Genomic DNA, 17,939 nt, shown 5'->3' with positions numbered 1-17,939 from the left:
ATGATGAAACTTACCAAACAAAAGCGCTGGCAGGTCGATAGACACACAAACAAACACAAACATACACACAAAATTCTAGCTTTCGCAACCAATGGTTGCCTCGTCAGGAAAGAGGGAAGGAGAAGGAAAGACAAAAGCATATGGGTTTTAGGGTAAGGAGTCATTCCAATCCCGGGAGCGGAAAGACTTACCTTAGGGGGAAAAAAGGACAGGTATACACTCGCACACACACATATCCATCCACACATACACAGACACAAGCAGACATTTGTAAAGGCAAAGAGTTTGGGCAGAGATGTCAGTCGGGGCGGATGTACAGAGGCAAAGATGAAGTTGAAAGACAGGTGAGGTATGAGCGGCGGCAAATTGAAATTAGAAATTAGCGGAGATTGAGGCCTGGCGGATAGCGAGAAGAAAGGATATGCTGAAGGGCAAGTTCCCATCTCCGGAGTTCTGACAGGTTGGTGTTAGTGGGAAGTATCCAGATAACCCAGACGGTGTAACACTGTGCCAAGATGTGCTGGCCGTGCACCAAGGCATGTTTAGCCACAGGGTGATCATCATTACCAACAAACACTGTCTGCCTGTGTCCATTCATGCGAATGGACAGTTTGTTGCTGGTCATTCCCACATAGAACGCTTCACAGTGTAGGCAGGTCAGTTGGTAAATCACGTGGGTGCTTTCACACGTGGCTCTGCCTTTGATCGTGTACACCTTCCGGGTTACAGGACTGGAATAGGTGGTGGTGGGAGGGTGCATGGGACAGGTTTTACACCGGGGGCGGTTACAGGGGTAGGAGCCAGAGGGTAGGGAAGGTGGTTTGGGGATTTCATAGGGATGAACTAAGAGGTTGCGAAGGTTAGGTGGACGGCGGAAAGACACTCTTGGTGGAGTGGGGAGGATTTCATGAAGGATGGATCTCATTTCAGGGCAGGATTTGAGGAAGTCGTATCCCTGCTGGAGAGCCACATTCAGAATCTGATCCAGTCCCGGAAAGTATCCTGTCACAAGTGGGGCACTTTTGGGGTTCTTCTGTGGAAGGTTCCGGGTTTGAGGAGATGAGGATGTGGCTCTGGTTATTTGCTTCTGTACCAGGTCGGGAGGGTAGTTACGGGATGTAAAAGCTGTTTTTAGGTTGTTGGTGTAATGGTTCAAGGATTCCGGACTGGAGCAGATTCGTTTGCCACGAAGACCTAGGCTGTAGGGAAGGGACCGTTTGATGTGGAATGGGTGGCAGCTGTCATAATGGAGGTACTGTTGCTTGTTGGTGGGTTTAATGTGGACAGACGTGTGAAGCTGGCCATTGGACAGGTGGAGGTCAACGTCAAGGAAAGTGGCATGGGATTTGGAGTAGGACCAGGTGAATCTGATGGAACCAAAGGAGTTGAGGTTGGAGAGGAAATTCTGGAGTTCTTCTTCACTGTGAGTCCAGATCACGAAAATGTCATCAATAAATCTGTACCAAACTTCAGGTTGGCAGGCCTGGGTAACCAGGAAGGCTTCCTCTAAGCGACCCATGAATAGGTTGGCATACGAGGGGGCCATCCTGGTACCCATGGCTGTTCCCTTTAATTGTTGGTATGTCTGGCCTTCAAAAGTGAAGAAGTTGTGGGTCAGGATGAAGCTGGCTTTCCTTCTCCTTCCCTCTTTCCTGACGAGGCAACCATTGGTTGCGAAAGCTAGAATTTTGTGTGTATGTTTGTGTTTGTTTGTGTGTCTATCGACCTGCCAGCGCTTTTGTTTGGTAAGTTTCATCATCTTTCTTTTTAGATATATTTTTCCCACGTGGAATGTTTCCCTCTATTATATTCATAAAAACATGGCAGTTCTGTGTAGTCATTGCATGCTAAGATGTGATACTTTCAACATGATTAAAGCTTGTGATGTAATTGTGATGTAAAGGGTGTTTAACATATGATGCGAACATTGTCTCCACCATTGCAGGGCAACCGATATACCATAAGCAAGCTCTGAGCACCACTTCTGGCATGTCACTCAGTGTTCAGCAGGTGTCTTATCAGTTTTAGCAGCTTAAGCTTGACAAATTAGGAGCACTTTTGAAAAGCAAAAGATCTGAACAACAACCCAAGAAAATTTTGGTTCTATGTAAAATATCTAAGTGGGTCAAAGGCCTCTATCCATTTATTCATCAAGCAATCTGTTGTGGCAATAGAAGACTACAAAAGGAAAGCCAAAGTTTTAAATTTCACATATAAGAAATCATTTGTGCAAGAGTTTGACTGTTGCACAGACTCCTGTGTGGAGGACATAGTAATAGGCATCCCCAGTGTAGGGGAAACACTTGAAAGAGTTAAAGACAAACAAATCACCAGGTCCAGATAGAAATCAAGTTAAGGCTTAAAAAATACTCATCATCACTGGCCTATTGGTTAATTTGCATTACAAATCTCTCGTCCAGCACAAAGTCCAAAGTTACTGGGAAAAAGAGCAGGTGGCTCCTGTTTAAAAGAAGCATAAAACAACAAACCCACGAAATAACATACCAACATCCTTAAAATTGGTTTGCTGGAGAATTCTTGAACATATTTTCAGTTCGAATATATTAAATTTCCTTGAGACAGAAAAGCTTCGGTCCACAAATCAGCAGGGGATTAGAAAGCATCACTCGTTTGAAACTCAGCTTGCCCTTTTCTCACATGATATCTTGTGAACCATGGATGAAGGGCAACAGGTGGATGCCATAATCTGAGATTTGTGGGAAGCATTTGACATGTCACTTTGCTGCAGCCTGTCAACAAAGGTTTGGGTATATGAAATAGGTTCCCAGGCATGTGAATGCTGTGAAGACTTATTAAGTAATAGAGCCCAGTGTATTGTCCTGGATGGTGAGTGTTGGTCAAAGACAAGGATATCATCAGGAGTGCCCAGAGAGTGTGATTTGATGGACAAGGTGAGCAGGAAACTGCAACTGTTCGCTGATGGCCCTGTGGTATACGGAAAAGTATCTTCATTAAGTGACTGTTCATGGTTTGGGATGGTCTGTACAAAATTTCTGTTTGTTACAATGAATGGCAGCATGCTCTTAATATAGAAAAATGTAAGTTAATGCAGATGAGTAGAATAAATAATCCCCTAATGTTCGAATACAGTATTGTATGTGTGCTGCTTGACATAGTCATGCCAATTAAATATTTAGGTGTAACATTGCAAAGTGATAAGAACTTGAATGAGCATGTAAGGTCAGTAGTAGAGAAGACTTTGGTTTATTGGTAAAATTTTAGGAAAGAGTGGTTCACCTGTAAAAGAGACCGCATATAGGACACTAGTGCAACCTGTTCTTGAGTACAACTCTAGTGTTTGGAATCCTCACTAGGTCAGATTAAAGAAAGACGTTGAAGCAGTTCAGAGGTGTGCTGCTACATTTTTTACTGTTAGGTTCAATCAACATGCAAGTATTATGAAAACATTTTGTGAGCTCAAATGGGAATCCCAGTAGGGAAGACATTGTCCAGTATGCAAAATGCAGTTGAGAAAATTTAGAGAAGTGGCTTTAGGGATGACTACAGAAAGATTGTACTGCTGCCAGCGTACATTGTAAGAGAAATTAGGGCTCATATGGAGGCAGTGCAGTCCTTTTTCCCCTCACTCTGTCAGTGGAACAGTGGAGGAAATGACTATTAGCGGTACAAGGCACTCTCAGCCAAATACCATATCATGGCTTGCAAAGTGTGTACATATGTATAGGAGTAAATTTTTCATGTTTGATCTTGAACTGATCTTTTTTCGATGAAGCATAGCCTCAGTTACAAGAAGTCACAGAACTGTTGACATTGGGTGCTGAAAATCCTCGCCAGTTACACATAGAGTGTCTGCATGTTGTGAAAACAAGAATTTGTATGTAATTAGTCCATCACAAATTATGAGATTGATTTTTTTCCATCAGTCCATGATTTCTGATGAGTATATGAACAGTACATTACAACCTATCTTCAGAAAGCTAACAACTAATGAAAAGACATATGGTTATTTCATTCAGGACAATGCAGGAGTCCTCAAAAATCCATGGCAGTATCATTACATGTTTTTGATAATAGGATACCAAGGCCTCTCATTAACTTATGTACTTTTCTCTCTGTTGAAACTGATTAACCACCTGCCACTCTGAGCAATGGGTCTCACAATTGTGCAGTGATCAGAGCTTGCCTACGAGAGTATTGGTCCCCATTTAACTACAGAAACAGTGCTTGCATCATACATAAAATATGTTTTACATTCAGCTTTATCTGGAACTGTGTACATTGCTGTATCATAGCCTGCTGTTACCTGCACGTACACATCTGGAGTGATGTATCTGTCCTAATCTATTTCTTTTCTTAACCTTTTTCGAATATTTGCTACTTTACAGCAGTAAATGAGGTTGATGGTCCTATGTTCACCTGAATGGCATCACATGTTATTTCAGCAGGTCATGCACAGACTACACTGTTGGTCTCGTTTCGTATGGCACTCATAGATGTGAATCACCAGGTTACCCGGATGCTGTGCCCATGTGGCCCTGTACCTAACATTTGTAAATCATTGCTTCTCACACCATTCTGTAACTATAGATATTTCAGAAAAGTCTACTGTCATACTTTGGATGCAGCACTTATCACTTCTTTTTTCCCCTCTTGAATAATAATCTGTAATTTCTTAAAACAAAAGAGAGGGAAAACTCCACTCCGTCACGACTTCCTAGTTCCTTGAGTTTTACAAATACTTTATTTTAAAAATATAATTGCTCATTGTTATTTGGACCTAATTACAAAGCAGTCAGTACATCCAGATATTTAATATACAATGGACAGTACAAAATGAACCTTCAAAGCGATCTGTCACTTTTTTTAAAAAAAAGACTGTGACAGCAATTCTTAATGCTGTCAGAAGGTTCTAAGAGAAGCACACTCACTGCTTTTTCATTCAACCATTAAATAATAAAACAGTCAGTATTTTTCGCAACCTGTCTAAGGCATTTGACTGTGTGAATCACAGTATTCTCCTAGATAAACTGGAGTGTTATAAGATTGTTGGTAATGGTTAATGCCATATCTAACCAAATGAATGCAGAAAGTTTTACTTAGTAATTCAACCAATATAGTCCGGGACCTAATTCTGACTGGGGAGGAATCAATCACATATGGGTTTCCCCAAGGCTCAATCTTAGGTCCACTATTGCTTCTCATATATGTAAACGATCTTCCATCTAACATACAACAAGCAGAATTAGTTCATTTTGCAGAAGACACTAGTATTGTGTTCAGTCAAAGCATATGTAATGAAACAGAAAAAATGGTAAACAATGTTCTTAAAAGTATCATTGACTGGTTTTCTGTGAATAGTCTCACCCTCAGTTTTAAAAAGACAGATTGTATTGAGTTCTTCACCTCCAGGGGTTCTACACCAATGATAAGTGAGGAAAAATTAGATGGAGTGGAGACTTCAAAATTCTTAAGTGTCCATATCGATGAGAATTTAAACTGGGAAAAGCCCATTCTGGAATTCCTAAAAAAAAACTCAGTTCAGCCACATTTGCACTTAGGATCATTGCAAATCTTGGGGAGAGAGAAATCAGTGAGACGACATGTTCCACAAATTTTCATTCAATAATGCCAAATGGAATAATGTTTTGGGGGGTAACTCATCTTTAAAAAGAGAGTCTTCATTGTTCAAAAGGATACTGCAAGAGCAGTGGGGGTGCTCACTCATGACTGTCGTGCACATATCTGTTTAAGAAGTTGGACATTCTGACTATTGCTTCACAGTATATTTATTCCCTTGTGAAGTTTGTTGCAAATAGTTCACAACATTTCAAAAGGGAAAATGATGTACATATTTATAATACCAGAAAGAAAATTGATATCCAGTACTCCACATTAAGGTAGCTCTTAACACAGAAAGGTGTACACAATGCTGCAACAAATTTGTGATCAGTTGCACAGTGATAAAAAATGTCTGACACACAGAAAAGCAAAATTTGAAAACAAACTGAGGAAGTTTCGCCACAATTCGTTCTATTCTGTAGAAGAATTTCTGTTATTGTGACATGTAAAAGGTAATAGGTAGAAATTAGTAACTCACATGTGTACATCCTTTTAAAAAAATTGCAGTGTGAATGTAACTAATTATGGTTCTTCAGCTTCTCCCAGTGCACTTCATGTCAAAATAGTTAACTTGTGAACTAACAGATGTCAGTGTGCAACTGGCACAATATTTCACGAAATGACTATGCGACCAGCACCAGGCTTATCTCTCTTCCCCCCCTCCCCCTCTCCCTCTCCCTCTCCCTTTGATCGGCCACTTCATCTGTGGAGTGGCCAATTGGAGGGAGAGGGGAAGGAGATTAAAGTGCGGTGCCAGCCCCCATCAGTCAGTTCATCAGCACACCTGATGATGGCAACATGGTCATTTGCCAAAATATTGTGCCTGTAGGACACTGGAATCTGGCAGCTCATCCATGAACTGTTTCAAACTAATTAATTACTATTTTCATTACTGGTCATGCTAACTTTTTCTTTGAAATGCTGTTTGGTTCATTTAATATACTCAGTACTTTTCTCAATTTTTTGGTCCTGTCCTCCTCAGTTGCGCGTAATACTACGGTATGTTGATGATTTTCTCTTATGGACCGTCTGACAGCAACTGAATAAAACACAATTTTAGTGCCATACGCGTTTCGCCTTTATTTTCTGCAAGGCATCATCAGTGGCAGGTTGCGTAGACAGTTTCTTACATATTACGCTCCTGTTGCCGACAGTCGGCAACAGAAACCAAAACATTGCATTAAAAAAAGCGTTCAGTGCATAGTGCTGTGGAATGCAGAAAAAACAGCAAATTGGCGCTCATAGGAAGAAGAACAAGACCAAAAATGCAGTAGGAGCGTAATATGTAAGAAACTGTCTACGCAACCTGCCACTGATGATGCCTTGCAGAAAATAAAGGCGAAACGCGTATGGCACTAAAATTGTGTTTTATTCAGTTGCTGTCAGACGGTCCATAAGTGAAAATCATCAACATACCGTAGTCAGTACTTTTCCTTTAATTTTGATTATGATTTTCCTCTGTTCAACTGAAACATCTGTATCCTTTCTATACTCGATTTCTGTTGAAAATTTGTAATTGTTAAGGAGGATGTAGATTTTATTTTTGTCTTCTGAATCTGCTATGTGAAGTTCAACTGCTTTCCTCTCATTTTCATTCTTGAATTTCTCATCTCTCATTGTCTTATGATTGTGTGTTTTGGGAGCTACAAAATTTGTATGAAATAAGTGATTCTCTTCTTCTGCATTACTGGTGATAAGGCCGATATGTTGACAATGTTTCATTGGAGATAATCTCCTAAAGTCTTTATTTGCCGTGAACAAACTACAAAGATTGGAGTCCATAGGGAGTCTTTTTGTTTCATACATATATGTTGAAATACAATGTGTATCATTTAGTGATGGTATAAATGTAGTAAGGAAATTCCTGAAAAAGTGAAAATAAGTTGGTAGTAAAAGAGACCACTCACCGAATAGCAGAAGCGTTAAGTTGTCAAACACACACACACACACACACACACACACACACACACACACACACACACACAAAAGAGAATGAAAACTTTGCTAGCTTTCAGAAGAAATCCTTATAGAGTTTTCATTCTCTTTTGCATATGTCCCTGTTGACAACTCAGTACTTCTGCTGTTCACTGAGTGGTCCCTTTTATTCATAACTTATTTTTGTGTATTTATGTTTGCAATTAAAATCTCCGTAGCATCCCTCTCTGCGCTAATAGTTATTCCCTTTTTTATCTGCAGTTGTTACTGTATGTGATGTAAATTGCAGGTAATGACAGGGAAAGAGAAGAAATACTTATGTCTAAATGGTTCACATTAGTCAACAAGAAAAATGCGTTGCTAAGGAGGCAAATGCAGCTGAATATCCTGTAAGTACACAGTTTAAGTGTAAATGTTTGAGGAGTGATAATATTCTGAAGATCCATATTCATGTAAGACAAGTTTTTCTTTAGATAGTGCACAATGCCAGTGACAGTCTGAATGTCTTAATTATCAAATCATTGAGAAAAATTATAGTAAAAAATAATGCTCAGACTAAATATAAAAAAAAGTAAAGAGAATGTGTCAAGCGACATCAAATTGTCACTTACAAGAAACCATTTCAAAAGGCAAATTTGGTGAAGACAGAATGGTTGGAATGTACTTACCCTTGAAAGGAAAAATTGTATTGTTGCCTATAGAGAAATTCAAAAGTAAAAATATTAATCCTAGCTTTTGTCGTCTTCCTCCTCGTCCTCGCAACAGATGGTGTCTGAGTAAATTGCCACTTCTTTCTAACCTTCTGCAACTTTTCCTTCTATCCTCCCTTAAGAAGGCTCAAATAGTTAAAAAATCTAGGATTAGTGGTTTCACTTTTAAATGTAGCTATCAGCAGTATTCGAATTTTGCCTGCTTATAGTAAGTACTGGCCAGTCATTGTACACCATTCAAAAACAGATAGTTTTATTAGTAGCTCTGTATTATGTAGATGTGTTTGATTTAAATTTGTGTTAGGTCTGTATTATCATTTGCTGTGGTAGCAATCAATTTATCTTTTGTTTAAGTGCAAGCATATTCCTGTTACTTTTCAGTACTGCTGTTGTTGCCATGTGGAAAGGTGTAGCTCACATTATCACAGAATTTGGTGTTGCAAGTTCTCAATAATTTTAGTGTATGTACACTGAGTTTTCGTGAAATAGTTCCTAAATGTACTGAAAAATCCAACTCTGACAGAAGTAAAATATTTTCAGTTGGTAGTGTATTTTGAATAATGGTACCAGGCAGTTGAAGATGCTTTGCATACATTTGGAACAATATGTCGTAATGAATTGTTTGTTGGAAATCATAAATTAATTGTAACTACTAAATGATGTGATGGATAATAGATGTTGGCTTAACTAACAAATTTTCTGTTTTCACATAACCACACACTCATAGTGACTGTTTCGGACAATAGGATTGAAATCTGCATAACATGTTCTTTTTTATTTTGAGGAGACATTAAATTCAGACAATGTACAGCAGCAGTTTTGTTCCAGTATTTTACTATTTGAAATATATGCTTTATTTTCAGTGAGAAAGAGGATGATCTAGAAAGAAGATCTGAGCTGTTAAACAGAGAACTTCGCAGTATATTGGCGATTGAAGGTAAGTTTGTAAGTATGAATAGCGACAATAGCAGCTGCTGCTGCTTCCAAAATGCAAGGTTCCATATTGTAAATACTGAATTGAAATTAACATTGAAATAAACAACTGGGAATAAGATACATATAACATAGGGCCCCTATCTTTTATTTTAACAGTCATCTCCAAATTACAAAAAGTATTTTCTGTTTACTTAATCTTTTTGAATGTGGAAAGTAACACCAAACTGTAGAATGCTCTGCACAATGTATCCATAACCTTTAGATTTATTTTTAGTGGGATGTACTTTCAAGTGGAAAAATTACAGTGCTGATTGAAGTGTTGTCACAATGAGATTTGGAAAAACTTAGTCCCAAAGTATCTTCCACTAGGAGTTAGGTGAGATAAAAGTGGTTTGTGGTTAATTAAATGTTGAGAAGCCAAGGATCTGTCTGTTAAAGATCAAATTTAGCAGAAATTCAGTTGCTTGATACTTTCATTCTTTGAATGTAAAGCCCTTATGTGATATAATCTACAGAACTAAATGTTATTGAGATTCACTTGCATCATCTACTCCAAATTACTGATAAAGATCTTAAAGGCTCAGAAAGGTGCATAATCCATAATAAGAAGTCAGTGATGCTTCATTGAAGAAATGAAGATGAAGCAATTGTCAAAATGGGCCAGAACAGACTAACGAGAAGAAATCAGAAGTAATGCTCAGGTGGTTGTATATAAACATAGCCACAGTGATCTACTGGATAAATTATGTGACTTTCATAATTGATTGGCTCCTTAACTCAGGAATCAATGCCTTTGATTTTGTTTAATTATTCTAACTACAGTCCACCTATGAGTGTTCAGAGATCCATTTTGTGTAGGATGTGAGTCAACCACCTGAACAGGCTGCCCAAATGCACTGTTACCTCATAATAGGTCCATTCTCTTGGCCTTCTCAGTGGGCTGTTGACCTTTCCTGAGGACACTTCATCAAAATTAATTTCTTAGTTAAGATATATACATATGTAAACATAACAATAACAAAATTTAGTTTAGCACAATACACTGACCCTTTCAGCATATTTAGGTACAGTTGGATGTATGCAGCCTGACCTGTGTAAGGTATCTACATCTCTTGAACTGCTCTACTAGTATGAAGTTATACATTTCCATGGAATAATTTGAGCCATCACCAACAAGATCCCTGTTGAGCTTTTCTCCTCACATACTATATCATCATCTTGATTAGGTGGGCAGTGGCCAGTAGTGTCACATAGTTCACATACATTCCAGGTAGAACATTGGTGGTTTGGAAGAAAAGTCCTCCAGCATCATCAATATAATCATGCACTCTCAGATATTTACTGTTTATACAAACAGGTGTAAGGGAATTTGTGATTAATAAATGCCATTTTTCTTTAATATTTTGAAGTTTTCCATTTGCTTACATACCCATCCTCCCTCCTCCTTTTTTCTTTTAAACAAGCACATAGTCTGAAATGCCCTATGTGATATAAAAATTACAAAAAGGAGAGGGGGGGCAGAAACGAGCGCAATTAGATGTGAGTCTACTTGTAACAAGAAAAACTGACCCTGACCGTACTCTTTTTCTTCTTTGCCTGTCTTTAAAACATTAGAAGCTTAAAATGTTAGCAGTTCATCACCACACCCTACTGCCATTTGTTTATATGTTCAGTGTTGGATAACAACAACAGTCTAGAGACTGTGTAATTGAGACATCAGACTCAACATAAGTATTTCGTCGAAGCATGTAGTCCTTTCACCCATAGTTACAGTGCCTGGCACACTGAAGGGTGTGAGTAACATATCAAATGTATGAATGCGGGGGTAGAAAGAACTGTTGCATTTCGTAGTAACACTTACCATTACTGCCATAACATATCAAAGCAGGCTTGCAAATTTGATCTAAATTCCTTGTTTCTGCTATAAATGCTAACATTATGGACATACCACACTGGCTGGTAAGGGACAAACTATCTGTGATAATTCCAGAAAGATGCACGTTAAAAGGGAACACAATGCACATCATCTCCATTTTGCATGAGCTGATCTGTTAATAGCAATATGTGGAGTAGACTCCCAAATGTTGAAGCTTACAAGTGTGCAGGGCCGTAAAAGTGCAATTTTTTTTTTTCCAATGCTATTAGCATTTGTTGCTAAAAGATCTATTTCCAAAGTAGAATCCACAATGTAAACTATTTCATCTGACACAATACTAATAGTTGTAAATGGAAAGGCAATTGTAAAAGAGCAAAGGCTGCAGTCTCATCCAAGATGACATTGCCCAAAGGAAAGATACTTATGCATTAAACTCTCAAAGTCTCTTGCAAAAAAGATGTAATATTCAATATCTCCTCATTAACCACTTCTGCATAAAAAATGAAAACTACAGATAAAAGTAGGAGGCGTTAAGAAAGCAGTGTTAAACTTGCAGACTTTAACACATGGCCTATTGGTGTAACACTTATTTCACTGTTAAGTTGACACGTTGTTGTTCTAACCTACACAGGTTCCTTATCTGAAATTTGGCCGTGGACCGACTGTCTTGTGACCAAAAATAGGGCCCTTACATATCCTCGCAATAATAGGCACTGAAACTACATATTGTTCGAAGTTTAATTTACAGAAATTACAATTAAAACTTAACTCATTAAATTAACTGACTACATTGAAAAATTGGTTCTTTTTAACTTTCTTCTACTACAAGGGTTAAGCCGAATTATTTGCTTTAATCATGAAATTGACAAATATAGTTACGTAAACAATACTTTTGACAAAACTATTAATTACTTTGGAATTAATTAAGGTCTCGCTTTGCTAACGTGTTTTCAAACGGAGCCAAATAAATACTGCCACAGACTCCTCACCAATTCTGTTCGGTACCTCCTCATTAGTTATGTGGTCTACCCATCTAATCTTCAGCATTCTTCTGTAGCACCACATTTCGAAAGCTTCTATTCTCTTCTGGTCCAAACTATGCATCATCCATGTTTCACTTCCACACATGGCTACACTCCATACAAATACTTTCAGAAAAGACTTCCTGACACTTAAATCTATACTCGTTGTTAACAAATTTCTCTTCTTCAGAAATGCATTCCTTGCCATAGTCAGTCTACATTTTATATCCTCTCTACTTCGACTATCATCAGTTATTTTGCTCCCCAAATAGCAAAACTCCTTTACTACTTTTAGTGTCTCATTTCCTAATCTAATTCCCTCAGCATCACCCGACTTAATTTGATTACATCCCATTATCCTTGTTTTGCTTTTGTTGATGTTAATCTTATATCCTCCTTTCAAGACACTGTCCATTTTGTACAACTGCTCTTCCAAGTCCTTTGCTGTCTCTGACAGAATTACAATGTCATTGGCGAACCTCAAAGTTTTTATTTCTTCTCCATGGATTTTAATACCTACTCCAAATTTTTCTTTTGTTTCCTTCACTGCTTGCTCAATATACAGATTGAATAACATCGGGGAGAGGCTACAACCCTGTCTCACTCCCTTCCCAACCACTGCTTCCCTTTCATGCCCCTTGACTCTTATAACTGCCATCTGGTTTCTGTACAATTTGTAAATAGCCTTTCGCTCCCTGTATTTTACCCCTGCCACCCTCAGAATTCGGAAGAGAGTATTCCAGTCAACATTGTCAAAAGCTTTGTCTAAGTCTACAAATGCTAGAAACATAGGTTTGCCTTTCCTTATCTTTCTTCTAGGATAAGTCTTAGGGTCAGTATTGCCTCACGTGTTCCAATATTTCTACGGAATCCAAACTGATCTTCCCCGAGGTCGGCTTCTACTAGTTTTTCCATTCGTCTGTAAAGAATTTGCATTAGTATTGTTCGAAATGATTTTCAGAGAATGTACTTAGCACAGTTTCGGAGGATATTTCATGTACACCTTTGGATTCAAACATTTATTTTTACCAACATATTGAGGGTAAATTTAAATCACCACCAGCTATAATTGTATCAGTTGGGTATGTGTTTGAAATTAGACTCAGATTTTCTTTGAACCTTTCAACAATTGTATCATCTGTGTTGGGAGGTTGGTATATAAATAATTTCTCAAATCACGTACCATGTGAGAATGTGCTGTATGCTGACATCACATTGACAACAACAGGTGAAAAGTTTCGAAGTATTCAGAATTACAATATAGATATAATTGAGGTGACAAAATCACTGGTGTCTGGCCAACCAGCTGTCCAGTAAATAAACAGAAACAGAACAACTAGAAATGAAGTCTGACAATAAGAATGTGAAATTACTTGGACTTGTGACTGACAAAAGACTGTCGGGGCATGGACACACAAATTACTTTAGCAGCAAACTAGCAAGAGATTTGGTTTGTTACATAAATTAAAATAAATGTCACTAAGAATCTGCTAATTTGCTCTTATTATGTGTTCTTCCACTCTCACCCACAATATGAAGTACTGCTGTGCGAAAATGCGCCATAGTCAGCTTACATTTTTCAGTGGCAGAAGAAAGTCGTTAGATGTATTCTCTGTTTGCCCCCCTCCCCCTGCCCCCCTCAGAGAGACTTACAGAAATCGGTTCTAAACACTTCACACACACACACACACACACAAAACGATACCCGTTAACATATCAGCGTTACATTTTTCAAGTCAAAACAGCTCACTTGACTCCCTTACATAAGTTCAAGAAAGTTTTAAAAACTTTGCTAAAAGAGTGAGAATTTTACACAGGTGGTGAATTGATGGAGAGTAATTTCCAAGAATTGCTCTTCGAGAACATACCAGTTAACTGGCAGCATCAGGATAAATGTATCACAGGCAGCTACAAAAAGGATGGTAGAAGAGTGGGTGGACTTGTGAATGCTGAACTTACTGTGATGGACTTGCCTAATAGGCAAAACACACAATAATAATAATAATAATAATAATAATACTTAAGTAAAACATAACTGGAAGTTGATTTTAAAACCATAGTATACAGCTAGGTATCCTGTTGGAATTGGCATGACATTACCTCCCTCCAACTATTAGGAGCCTGCAGCTCGTGGTCTCGCAGTAGTGTTCTCAATTCCTAAGTATGGGGTCCCGGGATCGATTCCTGATGGGATCAGGGATTTTCACCTGCCTCGAGATGACTGGGTGTTGTTGTCTTCGTAATCACCACCACCATCATCATTCATCCCCATTACAGTCGGAGGAAGGCAACGGCAAACCACCTCCATTAGGACCTTTCCTAGTACGGTGGTGCACATCTCCCACATCGTTCCCCTACGCTCTGTCAAGAACCATGGGACTTCATTTCCAACCATTATGAGGACTTACCAAGTCATGTATTTGGGGGGAGGGGGGTTCCTTACAGCTTAATATTGACTCCTAACCATGGTACAACTTGACAATTTTCACAGTAATAAATCATTGCATTTCCAGATGTGGAAGAAATTACAAAATTACAACGAAAAATCCCAGGCTGACAAGGACTAAACCGTGTACCTTTGAGTTTACTCTGTTACACTTAGCCATACAATATCGTCATATAATTGAAAAATTTTACAACTTCAGCCCTCTATTTAAGCTGTTATTACATATTCTTTATACTGAATACAGTTGTTTACTACTTCTTTAAAATGTGTTTTGAACTAATTTGATAATAAACAGCTTTATTGACTCACATCCATGACACCCTTAATACTCCTCTTATTTCTTACACAACTTTCACAAATTATTTTATACCAGATTGTTTGCCCAGAAACCTTTTTTTCCAAGTCCATGTCAAATGCATTTTCTGAGTACACAAATATTATGCTTTCTGCCTAGTCTTCCTCAAGATATCATAAACAGCTGTTAATTAATGTAGAGTAATGAAATTACAGGTATATACTTGTCTCAGTAACATTTTTTAAGTAATTAACATTGCAAGATCACAGGTAAACGTGAGATAAGTAATTGCGAATGTGAAATGCCGGTACATTAATAACTGGTGCGACCACCAGAATGTTGTATGCAAGCGTGCAAATGTGCGTGCATTTTGTTGTACAGGTGCCAGATGCCAGTTCGTAGGATGGAATTCCGTAGCTGTTGCCCTTTGCCAGTCAGTACAGGTATGGTTAATGCTGGTTGTGGAAGACATTGGAATTGTCATTCGACGATATCCCACGTGTGCTCGGTTGCGGAAAGGTCTGGTGATCGACCAGGCCGAGGGCAATGTGTCAACTCTCTGTAGAGCAGGCTACAACAGCGGTATGTGGGCGAGCATTATCCTGTCGGAAAACGTACTGTGGAATGCTGTTCGTGGAATAGCAACACCACAGGTCAAATCACCAAATAGACGTACAAATTTGCAGTCAGGGTGCATGGGATAACCACGAGAGTGCTCCTGCCGTCATACAAAATTGCACCCCAGACACATAACTGTATGTGTAAGTCCAGTGTGTCTGGCACATAGGCAGGTTGGTTGCAGGCCCTCAACTGTCCTCCTCCTAACCAACAATTGGCCATCACTGGCACTGATGCAGAACCCGTCTTCATCAGAAAACCCAACAGACTTCCATCCTGCCCTCCAGTGAGATCTTGCTCGACGTCACCGAAAACGCAAATGTGGGTGGTTGGGGTCTGTGGAATGCACACTACACGTCATTTAGATGTCATTGAAGAAACCAATTTGTAACAGTTCATTGTGTATGTACCATATTTACACGAATCTAAGCTGCACTTTTTTTCCGGTTTTTGTATAATCCAAAAAACCGCCTGCGGCTTAGAATCGAGTGCAAAGCAAGCGGGAGTTCTGAAAAATGTTGGTGGGTGCCGCCACAACCAACTTCTGCCGTCGAATATATGTAGCGCCACACAGGCATGCTTTGTAGGCACAAAGATAAATACTGGCACCAAAATCTCTGCGTCAGTAAATAAATTTAAAAAAAAAGAAGTGGAAGACAAGCTTTTTCCTCCACCCAGAGTTTCGACCACTGCGTTTTGGTACATTATCCAACGAAGTAAATACAAATTCTGTATTGTTGATCTTCGAATGTAGCAGCATTTCAATGTACTACAAAAATCCGACTGGCAAGACTGTTAGGGATGTTTGTCAATATGGCCAACTCTACATTCTGAATTTTTTCCTACCTGTGAGAAGAGATGGTTGCTAATAGGAGCTTTTATGAATTGTGGATCACATGTAGTATTCTCTTTGCCATAAGATTAATACGAATATAAACATTTTGCCATGTATTGTTTCGTGTTTGCTACTATCTCATTTAAATCCTGTCTGCCTAATAAACTACGAAACTAGAGTGAGACAACAGCAAACGCGGAAGAATATACATATCATGTCATGTTTATATTCGTATTATTCTTATGCCTGATAGTGATACAGACAGAAATGAAGCACGGCAACTGACTAGATTTTTAAATCTAAGATGACTCTAATTTCTGTGCAGAATGTAATGAACTAAAGAGGCGCCTGCAAAGATTTTCAAATGGAGAAAAATTTTCGCTAAAATTTCGTTCAGAACATCATCTATCATACGCAGTCTATTATTTGGTTCTTGCTGATCATTATCAAAGAAAGAAGTAGTGTAAGTAACAACAAATGTTTCGCTAATGAGATGACTCCTCTCTATTTTTTATTTGTAAGCGGCGGTAGCGCGCACAAAAGCAAGCCATATCGCGAGCGGCGACAGGCCGTAAACACTCACTATCAGAATGCGACAAACAATGCATGACACAGTACAGTAATGCATTTTCAACTTAGAGTGACGTAAACACCTATAACAAAGAGAACGGCACTTATCAGATCAAAGAAAAATAAGCAATCAGTTCAAACCAGACAAAGCACGTGAAAAAGGAAGGATATCCGTATAAATACGGACGGAGCGCGTGACGCGTAGCAATGGCTACCTGGTAAACGGTAACTGCTAAGTTTACCACTCGAACCAAACTACTGCAGCTGTATCGTCATTCATTCGACCTAAATTGTGTCTCATATTACAACTAGGCGAACTTTGTTTCGATTTGGAGGTGTGACCTAAAACTTTTCTCTCCCCTTGAATTTCGAGTCTCAAATTTCAGGTGCGGCTTAGATTCGAGTAAATACGGTAGTGCCAACTTCCGCTCAAGATGCAGCTACATATTATGTTTGATGTGCCACAGCCATATGCCGAACATGATGGTCTTCCCTGTGAGTAGTGCCAGGAGGCCATCCGGAGCGCAGTCTTCTTTTGACTGTACGTTCTCGTGACCACCGCTGCCACTAGTCGTGTACAGTGGCTACATTTGTGCCAAGTCTTTCTGCAATATCGCAGAAGGAACATCCGGCTTTTCACAGTCTTATTTCACGGCCCCATTCGAACTCGGTGAGATGTTCGTAATGGCATCTTTGTCACTTTAAAGGCATCCTTGACTAACATCAACTCGGACCACATCCAAACTCAAAGGTAACTAATGCTCATGTCTGTTACAACATGTATTTAAATCAAACCTTATTTACATTCTCAGAGTGGCACTACCAGCACCACTCTTATGTGACTGACACGAGATTGGAACAGACATTATCGTTCAGATGTAGAAACACACCTACCAACTTTCATTTGCGTCACACAACTCTTTCTTACTGTTGTGTGTTTTTTCTGTCGGTGCATATTTTTAGGAAGTAACTGAGAAGTACTCATATTCAGAACACACTATTCCTTGTGTACTGATTTGCCCTTTTTTTTCATGTGCAAAAGATAATTGTATCTTTTGGCCATAGGTGGTAGCAGTTGCACAAATACTCTGGAAC

The 17,939-nt window shown here is 38.9% G+C and overlaps 1 protein-coding gene across 2 annotated transcripts in view; it reads left to right on the top strand.

Moving 5' to 3' along the window:
* Positions 1-17,939, top strand: part of LOC124798109 (EH domain-binding protein 1) — a 187,264-nt gene that overhangs the window by 148,311 nt on the left and 21,014 nt on the right. For both annotated transcript variants that reach the window (XM_047261365.1, XM_047261364.1), the window contains 2 exons: positions 7,826-7,925; positions 9,110-9,183. In XM_047261365.1, coding sequence (XP_047117321.1) covers positions 7,826-7,925; positions 9,110-9,183 — 174 coding nt within the window. The remainder of the gene's footprint in view (positions 1-7,825; positions 7,926-9,109; positions 9,184-17,939) is intronic.

The sequence above is a fragment of the Schistocerca piceifrons genome, chromosome 5, assembly GCF_021461385.2.
Source record: "Schistocerca piceifrons isolate TAMUIC-IGC-003096 chromosome 5, iqSchPice1.1, whole genome shotgun sequence".
Classification (NCBI taxonomy): domain Eukaryota; kingdom Metazoa; phylum Arthropoda; class Insecta; order Orthoptera; family Acrididae; genus Schistocerca; species Schistocerca piceifrons.
Note: the sequence above shows the minus strand (reverse complement) of the source record. Positions and strands in the feature narration are given on the sequence as shown.